This window comes from Pygocentrus nattereri, chromosome 2 (genome assembly GCF_015220715.1).
Source record: "Pygocentrus nattereri isolate fPygNat1 chromosome 2, fPygNat1.pri, whole genome shotgun sequence".
In the NCBI taxonomy this organism is placed as follows: domain Eukaryota; kingdom Metazoa; phylum Chordata; class Actinopteri; order Characiformes; family Serrasalmidae; genus Pygocentrus; species Pygocentrus nattereri.
Genome location: NC_051212.1, coordinates 14,380,576 through 14,393,425, shown reverse-complemented (window position 1 = coordinate 14,393,425; position 12,850 = coordinate 14,380,576). Strand labels below are relative to the sequence as shown.

Sequence of the window (12,850 nt, the reverse complement as noted above, 5' to 3'; positions counted from 1 at the left end):
AGCAACCTTCTGGTCATGAGGCTGGTTCCCTAACCTCCAGCCCATGACTGCCCCCGAATGTATTAGCTGTTATGTAGGTGTTACTGATAAAATGTCCAGTGAGTGGCCACTCAGTTTACACAGCAGGCGTAACTAATTACTGTAGTCTACTATGATCACTATTAACACAGTAGATGTGTTTGAAATATTTCTAAAGCATTTCATTTTTACTGCAAGCAGAATATAAACCAGTTGTGATGGTGTTTCAGAGCCATGTCTACAGTGACTCTGTCACTCAGAGCTGTGGATCAGGCAGAGTAAACCAAACACAGCTGATACGTTTCAGCTTCTTTGTGCAGAAAGACAGACGTCAGCAGTTAATTTACAGAATAATTCTGCTGTAAACTGTAGAGAACTGCTGCACATTTACAGCAGAAACACTGCAGTGATCTACTGTCCTCCTTAAAGCAGTAGACTGCAGTAAAGAGTGATGCAGTAATTAGCTGTGATTTGCTGATTGTATTGTGTGAGAGTCTGCCTGTCTCTGAACGTTGTGGTGATAGAGGACAGAGCTTCCCATCATTCCTTGCAGTTTTTGCAAGTCAGTTTTGCAGTCAGTGCAGCTCCTGCTTTGAACTCCCGGCCACTATAAAGATGTAGAGTTCTGCTCTGCTGAGCTGCTGTGTTATTCTAGTGTAAAACAAGCTTTAGTCTGATAAATCATCAGAGCTCAGAGCTCAGAGCGGGTGGGCTACTATGCTAGCTGACAACATGGATCAGAACAGATTTAGATGAGAACATGTTTGCAGAACAAATTAGTGAGTCATTATTTTATTATTTCTCTGTTCCACAGTTTCACTGAGTAACAATACAGGCTGATGCATTTTCATTCGTTTATCATGGTACTCTGTTGTATTTGTTGATGGAAATAACAGTTTGTGTCAAAATGAATTGAAAATATTAGGAATTTTAAGACGAGTTTATGTTTAATTTCGGTTCACAAAATATTTGATGGGTTGTGAGACAAACACTGCCTCTACATGTGGACCCTGACCTGAAAAGGTTTGGCTTTAAAAGAATGCAGTTACTGTGGAGATAAAATGGGATTGGTTAAAAAACACAGTAAAAAGTGAATAATACACATTGCTGTATATTATATTATATATTATTATCAATAATAAATGTAAAAAGTACATGATTAGATAAATAGATCGATAAATAGATAGACAGACTACCAGACAGACAGACAGACAGGGAGGCAGGCAGGCCATTGTTCACAGGTAGTAAAAGTGTAAGTCTGGCCTGAGAACAGAAACACAAGAAAATCCTAAATTGGATAAAACTACTTAACTAATGAATCAGAGCTTAATAAACGTCTTCATTACATTGAATGATTATTAATACTTAACTAATGAATCAGAGCTTAATAAAACGTCTTCATTACATTGAATGATTATTAATACTTAACTAATGAATCAGAGCTTAATAAAATGTCTTCATTACATTGAATGATTATTAATACTTAACTAATGAATCAGAGCTTAATAAAACGTCTTCATTACATTGAATGATTATTAATACTTAACTAATGAATCAGAGCTTAATAAAATGTCTTCATTACATTGAATGATTATTAATACTTAACTAATGAATCAGAGCTTAATAAAACGTCTTCATTACATTGAATGATTATTAATACTTAACTAATGAATCAGAATTTAATAAACGTCTTCATTACATTGAATGATTATTAATACTTAACTAATGAATCAGAGCTTAATAAACGTCTTCATTACATTGAATGATTATTAATACTTAACTAATGAATCAGAGCTTAATAAAACGTCTTCATTACATTGAATGATTATTAATACTTAACTAATGAATCAGAGCTTAATAAAACGTCTTCATTACATTGAATGATTATTAATACTTAACTAATGAATCAGAGCTTAATAAAACGTCTTCATTACATTGAATGATTATTAACACTTAACTAATGAATCAGAGCTTAATAAAACGTCTTCATTACATTGAATGATTATTTAGAAGTTTAAAAACAATATTAAGCTTCTTTCAGAACTGGTCTATAACTTTGTACAGACTTCAGCTCACTGTAGTGAAAATACCACGTTCACTTAACCAGAGCAGCTACGGCAAATTTAGAAACACAAACTCTGCTCTAAGACAGGCTCACACGGAGTCTTTGATCCACTCAGATTATTATGAAGTTCAGAAAGTTTTTCTTTTGTAACTTCTACAGTTCTGAAATCAGGGTTCGCTGATTCCCTACTTCTTGCGTCCTTGCAGTGTTTTCTGTGCTCTCTTTTCTGTAAATCATTATGATTGAAATTTTAATCATTATAACAGCGTCATGTTCAGCCTCTGACTGTAAATTATGCTCTGAGACTCTGTTCTTTCTTCTGTTCTCTCAGCTCCTGTTTTTAGAATAAGGCTATTTTTACTGCAAAGGGTATTTTAGTGGTTAATCATTATTTAACATTTCATTATGTTCCTAAAGCCTTGACTGTGTAACTGTTTTACAGCTGACCATCCTCAGCAAACCTCGTATCTCCATTTCTGTTGACTTTCATTTTTTAAGATAATTTGAAAAAACGTTTTGGCCTTTATATTGTCTGTAAATTTAATGAAAGATGGGCCAAAATAAACGGCCTAAAATGACTTGGAAAGAAGTCTGGTTCCATTGACTTACATTGAAAGTAAAGTATGTTTGTTCCTTCTCCTCTAAAGTTTCCATTTTGGAGATACAATGTTTTGTTCCAACAGCAGTGATATGCACATGTTCCTATTCAGATAATATTTCAGAGTGTTTGTTTAACCTTAGTGAAGCAGAGCTGCAGCCTGGGAAAGCCATTGCTCAACAGATGGCGGAGAGGGGCTGGCCCACCGAGTTAGGATACATTTTTTTGCCAGAAATGAAAGCATTAGAAACAAAAATTTGCTATCAGTATCAAAAATACGTTCTACTCCTGTTCCCAAAAGCTACAGGGCAGGAGACTCTTCTGAAATGGTGTTTGGAAGATTTCTTCTACCCTAATATGTACTCTGTCCCAGAAAGTGCCAATTCTTTTACACTGGCAGAAAGCATGAAAAATTGTTCCTCTTTCAGTTTTACATTTAAAACACAAATTAGATCTATCTGGAAACATCTTCTGTAAGCAAACAGGTGTAAAATATATCCCATTCATGAATTTAACATTAAGCTCATGAACACCAGATGAGGAACATTTGGTAAACAAGTCTTTACAAACATTGCACCAGTCCTCTTCTGTGATTGGTTGGCCCAAGTCCCTCTCCCAGCCTCCTCTCAGACTGTCTGATGATGGTTTAACATGTTTTAGCAAAATGCCATAAATTGGTGAAATCACCCCTCTAGCCTGGCTTTTCTTAACTAGCAGCTCTTCAAGGTCGGTTAATTCCTTTCTGAATCTCCCATCCTTAATAGTTGAGATGATCAGGTGACGAACCTGGAGATATTTTAAAAGTCTGACCTAGGTAACTTGTACTCTTCTTGCAGTTGTATAAACGATTTGAGCAAACTTCCAGAAAACATGTGGGAAATGTTTTTAATCCCTCTGTCAAACCAAACTGAGAGTCCAGAGCTATTCAGCTGAAAAGAGAAATCTGGGTTATGGGCCAGGGGGGACAATAATGAAAGACAATGAGGGATATTAAGATATTTCTTAGCATCTTAGCAGGCCATGGAAACACATTCCATGAAGCTCTCTACGCTGTTCTTGAGCTGAGCTGAAGGCCACATGAAGTTTGGAGGACTGTAGCAATTAACTCTGCAGAAAGTTGCCGACCTCTGCGCACTATACGCCTCAGCATCTGCTGACCCCACGCTGTCATTTTACATGGCCCAGCACTTCATGGCTGAGCTGCTATTGTTTCTAATCGCTTCCACTGTGTTATATTACCACTGACAGTTGACTGTGGAATATTTAGTAGTGAGGAAACTTCACAACTGGACTTGTAGCACAGGTGGCGTCAGATCACGGTACCACGCTGGAATTCACTGAGCTCCTGAGAGTGACCCATTCTTTCACTAATGTTTGTAGAAGCTGTCTGCAGGCCTAGGGCTTGGTTTTATACACCTGTGGCCATGGAAGTGATTGGAACACCTGAATTCAATGATTTGGATGGGAGAGTGAATACTTTTGGCAATACAGTGTATGTTAGCTGTGTAACTTTAGCCACATTATTTACAAATACTATACAGATACTGTTAAGGTTTACTTTAAAATGACCTAATATTCATCTAAAATTTTGTTACATATCCGATAAAGAGCTACAGCTACCAGAAACAGTATAAACAAACATTGTAGCTAGCATGCTAACATTAGCTAAGTAAATCTCATCAGTCTCACATCACAACTAAAAAAAAAAAAAACACCTGTTTGTTTATTGACAACAGGTCAGTAACATGATCGGGTATTAAAAAAGCATCTCAGGGAGGCCGAGTCTTTCAGAAGGAAAGATGAGGAGGGGTACACCAGTCTGTGAAGGACTGCACAATCAAGTAGTGGAACAATTCAAGAATAATGTTTTTCAAAATAAAATAGCATAGAACTTCTGTTTTTCATCATCTATGGTACAGAATATCATTAAACATGTCAGAGAATATGGAGAAATCTCTGTATGCAAGGGACAAGGCCAAAATACAGTATTTGCTAGCCGTGAACTTCGGGCCATCAGATGGCACTGCATTTAAAACAGACATGATTCTGTAGTAGAAATCACTGCATGGGCTTAGAAAAACTTCTGCCGTTTACTGTCTGTGAACACAGTTCATCACTGCATCCGCAAATGCAAGTTAAACGCAAAGAGGAAACTGTACATGAACAGGATCCAGAAACGCTGCCACCTTCTCTGGGCCTGAGCTCATTTAGAATGGACTGAGACGAAGTGGGAAAGTGGTCAGACAAATCTACATTTAAGATTCTATTTGGAAATCATGGACACTGTGTCCTCTGGACTATAGACCACTCAGCTTATCAATGCACAGTTCAAAAGCCAGTATTCCTAATGGTGTAGAGGTGCATTAGCACACATAACATGGGTGACGTGCACATCTATGAAGGCACCGTTAATGCTGAACAATATATACATGTTTTGGCATCTTTCTGTTTTTTTCAGAGAAGCCTTGTTTATTTCAGCAAGACAATGTCAAACCACATTCTGCACATATTACAACAGCATTGCTCAGTATTAAGAGTCCAGGTGCTAAACTGACCTGCCTGCTGTCCAGAACAGTCACTAAAACATTTGGCACATTATAAAATGAAATATACAACACAGGAGACCCTGAATTGATGAGCAGCTGAAATCCTATACCAAACAAGAATGGGAAACATTTCACTTTAAAAACTACAGCAAGTGGTCTCCTTGGTTCCCAGACGCTTACAGAGCATTGTTAAAAGAGGAGAGGATACCCAGTGGTAAACATGCCCCCGTCCCTTTTTGAGAACATGTTGGCATCAAATTCAAAATTTCAAAAAATTAATATTTTTCAATAAAACTAAATTTCTCAGTTTAAACATTTGATATGTTGTCTTTAGTATTTTGCTTTAAAATATGGTTTACATGATTTCCACATCATTGTGTTTGTATTAGTAATGCTGAATTGTGTGGCATAATGTGCCAAAATGCTGTGAACTCAGTAAATGATCCACTAGTCTATTCTGTACTAAGAGAATAATAGAAAACCATATTATTAAAGTATTAAACTATTATAATCAGACCTACAGTAAGATGTGTTCATTCAGCAGCTCAACAAAGGCAGCTGCCCTGTACGTTACATACAGGTGTAAAAATCTGACCACTCGGCTGTTACTATTAAAAGTCTGAGGACTAATTAGGTGAGTATAACCCATGCAGTGCCAGTATACAACAAAGATGACCAGTATATGTTTTATTCAGTATTCAGGTTCCTTGCGATACCTCACTTAAAAAAAAAAGGGTAATCCACACGTCAAAGACAAGGATGAGAGAAAGAAAAAGTAGATGCTGTTTGGGCCTCAACAGCCAACTTCCCCAGGCCCATCTTCCCCAAACTTTCACCTTCCTTAAGATGGCTGCTCTACTTCCTTTTTTCCGTTCTCAAACCAGGGTTCACTTTCACAATAAAAGTCTTCCCATCCAGAAATTAACAGGAAAAGGTCACAAAAAATAATGTATATAAAATATACACACACCCACACTGATGGAAAACTGAGGCCTCACCTTCTCCCAATACATCTCAATGAACAGCCTAAGGTTCCTAAGGACTTTAATCCGTGGGGTCACCTAAATAACACTATCAGGAACGTAAGTGTTAATACTTCTAGATAGGGATCCCACAGGTCCCCTTTATGTGGCGGTGTCACACAGGAATGACCAGCCTATGAACAGCTAACTAAAGTGTTTCACCTTATTCATTGTTTCCTTTAAACAACGTGGGAATTGATTCTTGGTTGATTTCTGTCTGCAGTGATTTTAGTCTAAATCTAATCTAAATTCAGTCAAGACAGAATCATCAACTGGAGAAAGAAAAATCACTGACTAGTCTGAATATCTTTATTCATGTTAATAACTAATGATGTGTTTATTAGTTATGTTATTAGTTAATGTGTTATTTTCTTCATTATTAGTTAACAGTATCTGTGCCCCCTACAGTGAAGTGATACACTATTATACAGAGTTCAGATGTAATACATGGAGGATCCTTTGAAAAATAAAACACTATATATGTCACATTAAACTTTATTAAGAAAGCAGTAAATAATAAGTGAAACAAAAACATGTTACACAAACATGAAATACACAATAAAACATCAACTAATCAGTGTTTATCAAACTGGCTGTCAGATCACATCACCTCTCCACAGCTGTCTGACACAGTAAAGTGTAAATCAGCTCTTCCTCTGTTCACCTTACACAGCATAATAAACCATTTGAAACAAACTTTAGTTTGGAGTTTCCAATTAATCTGAAATACTCACAGCCTGCTAGCCTTGAGCTTACACAGTAGCCACAAGCTAACCCGCCAACAGTGAGCGAGCACACCAGCTGTGAGGAAACATGTTAGTACACATAAGCTGCACTTACCAGGAGTGTGCTTTAGCACTTCTACTCAGTTCTGAAGTAAAGAATGGAGATTTTTTAGGGAAGGTACTGTTTGCCCTCACTGTGGATCTGCCTTTAACACCTCATTACAGTCTATGAATGTAGATTCATTCATGTGTTACACGTAAAGATACTTTTCTAAATAAAAACATTATTTAATGGTGTTCACTAATTATTTCATCAGTAACCAAACAGTGAAAAAGAAGGAAAGAAATAATTCACCACTTTACTTTGAAGGCTACAAACCTCAGGAGCCCATAAAGAAGTAATGCTTTAGTCATGCTGTATATATAACTTCACACTCCTGTTCAGTGAGGTGGTGATGCAGTCAAGTTAAAGTTTATTAATATGGGGCTTTTCACAACAGGCGTTATTGTAAAGCAGCTTTACAGAAAAATCTGGGTCCGAGCCCCGATGAGCATCGCCACTGGCGACAGCGGCAAGAAAAACTCCCTAAAAGCAAGAGGAAGAAACCTTAGGAGAAACCAAGACTCAAAAAAGGGAACCCCTCCTCCTCCTCTGGTCGACACTGCAGAGCAAACAGTGACATGAGCAAAATGAACAGAGGAAAAGATTTTAACATTAGTATAAAATATTAAAATGCAGAAATGGGGAAAAACAGGTGAAGCAGTTAAATAGTTCAAATCTGTGCAGCAGCTTCAGGAGGGTCAGTTCATGCAGGTGAGGTCTGCACAACACTGCTCAGCAGGAAGCTCCATGGTGGTCAAACAGGTCCAGAAGGCTGGTGAGCAGTGGGCACCCGATCAAGGCAGAAGAAGCAACAGCATCAGATCCACAGGACAGGCAGCTGTTCAACTCAGGAAGGAAAACACAGAGTTAGTTTGTAAAGAGTGACAGATCATAGCATACAGTGTTAACAGAGAGCAGCAGAGACTCCGGCAGGTCGAGCTTTCACAGCCTACCTAAAAGGGAGAGCCAGAAGGTACCAGAGACATGAGGCTCCCTGAGAGGTCAGCGCCCCTCTGCTCTACCATCAACAAACATAAGAGAATGTGCGAGAGCAGCGGGACGACAGCGGCAACACTCCCAGTTTACTATCATACTCTATGACCATGAACCCCCAGATCTGTTATCTAACAGGAAAAACTAATGACTACACTCAGCATTCAGTTTTCCACAATTTAGCTCCTGTAAGAACATCATGAATAACTGATGTTAAGTGATGATTTTGATACTTGAATTACTACATGATGTAATATATTGATCCTGCATTAAGGCATTAATGAAACATGGTTACTTTATCAATATTCATGATGACTCATGATGTATTACATGTGACGATCACTCAGACATTAAATAATGCATGAATTAATGTTGTCATGTATCCTTATTGTAAAGTGTTATTGATAAACCTTCATTTAATCCAAGCTAAAGTTTAACCTTTGTTGGTGCAGCCCATTCAGAAACAATGACAGCAGATTTAAAGACTCATTAATAAAATACAGTGTATAAGACGATTGAACTACTGCTTGTGTTGTAAAATGAAAAGCAGCTCTGATTCATCATTTCATACCAACAGGAAATCCCAAACCGACTGTGAGGGTGGATCCTCAGAGCTCTGTCTACACTGGAGACACAGTTACTCTGACCTGTGAGGTGGAGTCTACTGGATGGGAGTTTCTCTGGTACAAAGACTCTCAGCCAATACAGCCTCAGAGTCCTGTAGATAAAAAGACCAACACAGTCAGAGTAACAGTGTCTGACGAAGGAACAGCAGAGTTTAAATGTGCAGCACGCAGGAAAAACTACTTCTACGACTACAGTTACCAACGCTATGACGGCTACGACTACGACAACAGTAAGAAACGCTATGTCTACTACAACGTCTACAACACACATCGCAGTGCTCCAGCCGTGATCACAGTTACAGGTTCGTCTGTTTTCTTGCCACAAATTTGACTTTAGAATAAATACAGGAGGCATTTCCTGTAATTTCATGTTCACTGATCCCATTATTCAATAACTATTTTCAAAACTCACATCTTCTGATTTCATATTTAAGTTCCAAAAGTTTCTAAATTATTCGTCCTGTTTTTACAGCGAGACCAAAAGCTACAGTGACAATACACCCAGCTGATCCTGTGTTCATCGGAGAGACAGTCACTCTCACGTGTGATATAGGAAGTGGACATCATTGGCAGTATGACTGGTTTAAGGATAGTAACCCTCTCAGTGAAGCTCAACAGAGGAAGGAATACACCATTTCTAATGTTGCTGTGTCTCATAGAGGAGTTTATACCTGTAACGGAACACAGTCAACACAGCCGCGTTACTCAGAGACCAGTGATGCTGTTACACTGACAGTATCAGGTGAGTAACGTCTCGGTCACAAAGTCTTTCTGCTGTTATTACTTTGAAACACTGAACTGCTTTTAATGCTCTGCTTCTAAATGTTACACCTGCAGTTTATTCACTAGACAGTAAATTCTGTACACTGTGCACAATTATTAGGCAAGTCTTATTTTTGAGGATTATTTTTATTAATGACCAACTACAGCGCTCTCGGTTAATCCAAAATGTTAATAAACCTCAAGCATGAATGTTTAAGAAAAATAAAGTGAAGTTTTGTTTTTCTTAGGAGAATTTCTATATGTGCACATTTACTGGGCAACTATAATGGTGCAGAATTATTACGCAGCTAAATGAAAAACACACATTTTCCCATCTCACGTTTTATTTTCATCTGTTCAAGTGAGAATTATAAACAAACAACTCTAAGCTTTCCAATGAACATTTCTAAGAAATAAAAAAAATAAATTAGTGACCCATATAGCCCCCCTTCTTTTCAATAACAGTGATAAGCCTTCCATTCATGGAGTCTGTCAGTTTCTTGATCTGTTGACGATCAACTTTTTGTGCAGCAGCAGCCACAGCCTCCCAGACCCTGTTCAGAGAGGTGTCCCGTTTTCCTTCACTGTAAATCTCCCGTTTAGGAATTGCCCACAAGTTCTCAGTTGGGTTCAGGTCAGGTGAGGAAGGAGGCCACGTCATAAGTTTTTCATCTTTAATGCCTTTACTGGCGAGCCATGCAGAGGAGTACTTGGATGCATGTGATGGAGCATGTCCTGCATAAAAATCATCGTCTTTTTGAAAGATGCAGATTCTTCCTTGACCACTGCTTAAAGAAAGTGTCTTCTAAAAACTGGCAGTAGGCTTGGGAGTTGATTTTGAGCTAATCTTCAACATGAAAAGGTTCAACCAGCTCATCTTTAATAATACCAGCCCATTCCAGTACCCCACCTCCACCTTGCTAGGGTCTGACTCGAAGTGGAGCTCTGTCCCGTTACTGATCCAGCCACGGGCCCATCCATCTGGTCCGTCAAGAGTCACTCTCATTTCATCAGTCCATAAAACCTTTGAAAAATCTGTCTTCAGATTCTTCTTGGACCAGTCTAGATGTGTCTTGTTCAGTGGTGGTCGGGTTTCAGCCTTCCTTACCTTGGCCATGTCTCTGAGTGCTGAACATCTCGTACTTCTTGATACTCCAGCTAGGTTGCAGTTCAGGAATATGACAGAACTGGAAGATAATGGGTTCCTGGTAGCTTCACGCTTGATTCTTCTCAAATCCTTGCCAGTTAATTTGCATCTTTTTTTCTCAGCACGTTTCTTGCGACCCTGTTGACTATTTGCAACAAAACGTTTGATGGTTCTGTGATCTCACCCCAATATCTTAGCAATTTCAAGAGTTCTGCATCCCTCTGAGAGACTTTTGGTAATTTTTAACTTTTCAGAGTCAGTTCAAGCTCTTTTTTGGCCCATTTTGCCTGAAGAAAAAAGCTGCCTAATAATTATGCACACCTTGATACAGGGTGTTGACCTCCTTAGGCCACACCCTCCCTCATTACACAGATACACATCACCTGCTACGCTTAAATCCATTAAGCATTCAAGTTTATCCAGCTTGGAGTTAGAAAATATGCCTAAAAATGATACATTTTCAAAATACTCACTTGCCTAATAATTGTGCACACAGTGTATAACTGACAGCATCTTTCACACCAAACGCGTTTCTTTGGACATCAAAAGTATTTCATTCACATTTCATTAGAATTTATAATCTAGATTTTATTTTAAATTGATTGGAAATGCACCGCTTAACTTTAAACAGATGAAGCTACAGACATGAAACACATATCAGACCATTAGCAGACCCAGCTCAAACCAACTAGCGTGACGTCATCGAGCGGTGACGTCAGCATCAGTTCGTAATTTGAATGATAATAATGAATATAGACTCTTTGTGTGCTGTTGTTGTGGCACAGAGTTGAAGAAAGCAGCTCATGTTAGCTACAGATGTACTCATACAAATGACTGATTTTATATAGACTATTTATCAGCATATTTATTAAACAGGACAAGATGAACGCAGCGTGTGCTCTTGTTTTAATTTATTATCTTTTCAGGAGTAGGACTAGCCATTTACTGAGGCAATTCCCACTGGCATGTGGATAAAGATGCTGAGGAACTGCTCTGAGAAACAGCTCAACTTTAATAGATGCCGACAGCCGTTACATTATTATTAATGGAACCACAGTCAAGGACAGTCTAACCTTCGCTAATATTTATGGTCCTAATACAGACTCTCCAGCGTTCTTCCATTTACTTTTCACAGAGATATCTAAATTTCCTAATTCCTCCCTTATTCTTGGTGGGGATTTTAATATAGTCTTATATGCATGTGTTAATTTCTCATCAGCACATACTGGTACAGTCATTCACTCAAACAATACATGTTAGATTTTGGACTGGTGGATATTTGAAGATCACAGAACCCTAACAGTAAAGAATTTACATATTACTCCCCACACCATAAATCATCCTAACTAATAATTCCATTTCACACAGACTAATTGACTCTGACATTAGCAGTATCATCTCAGATCATGCTCCTATTAACATTTCTTTTCTTGTAGAACATAAAGCTCTACCCCCACCATGAAGGTGCTTTAACACCGCTCTACTTACAGATGAAGACTTTGAAAGATATTTTGAAACAGGAATGGAGAGTTTTATTCAAATTAATGAGGACCGTTTTTTAAGGAGTGTCTCTCTTCCTAAACTAATGAAAAAACAGGCAGAATCATTAGACAAACCCCTTTAAAGCTCTCTATCAAATGCCAAATCAGAAATCACATGGACCAGATGGATTCCCAGCTGAATTTTATAAACGTTTTCGGTCACTTATCTTATATATGATCAGTATTTTATTGAACATTTTATAATTAACACAATTTACAAAGCCTCAGAATAAACAGTAGTAAATATCACAAAGTCAGGAGCAGGGAAAAGAAAGTTACAGTATGTTATTATTATAATTACAATATCAAAGATGTACAACATTGTTTATTTTCAAAACAAAAAGAAAAAATAGTAATAATAATAATAATAATAAAACAAACCAACAAATAAATAAAAACAAATAAAAGGAGGGTATATATGTAGTGCTACTACTTTAACAGATGTGACTGGATCATTTGGACAGGTGTGCGCTATGAGGTGGGGTTTGCTGAGTCTGAACCAATATGACCGAGGAATTTCTGCCACTTCTTAAAATACTGATTAGGTGTCCCTATCAACCTGAAAGAGAGTCTTTCATAGGAGGCCACTATTTAATAACTCGTACCATTCACTTAAGGTGGGAGCCTGAGACGACTTCCAGTGTCTCAATAGTAGCCTCCTGCCTACCATAAGAGCTGTCTGGATCCAATCACAGTAATAAACA

At 38.0% G+C, this 12,850-nt stretch overlaps 1 protein-coding gene across 5 annotated transcripts in view; it reads left to right on the top strand.

Moving 5' to 3' along the window:
* LOC108416012 (carcinoembryonic antigen-related cell adhesion molecule 5-like) overlaps positions 1–12,850 on the top strand; it is a 68,830-nt gene that overhangs the window by 24,872 nt on the left and 31,108 nt on the right. For 4 of the 5 annotated variants that reach the window (XM_037547453.1, XM_037547442.1, XM_037547436.1 and 1 more), the window contains exons 3-4: positions 8,648–8,998; positions 9,169–9,438. In XM_037547453.1, coding sequence (XP_037403350.1) covers positions 8,648–8,998; positions 9,169–9,438 — 621 coding nt within the window. The remainder of the gene's footprint in view (positions 1–8,647; positions 8,999–9,168; positions 9,439–12,850) is intronic. The other variant, XM_037547447.1, reaches the window with a different exon arrangement.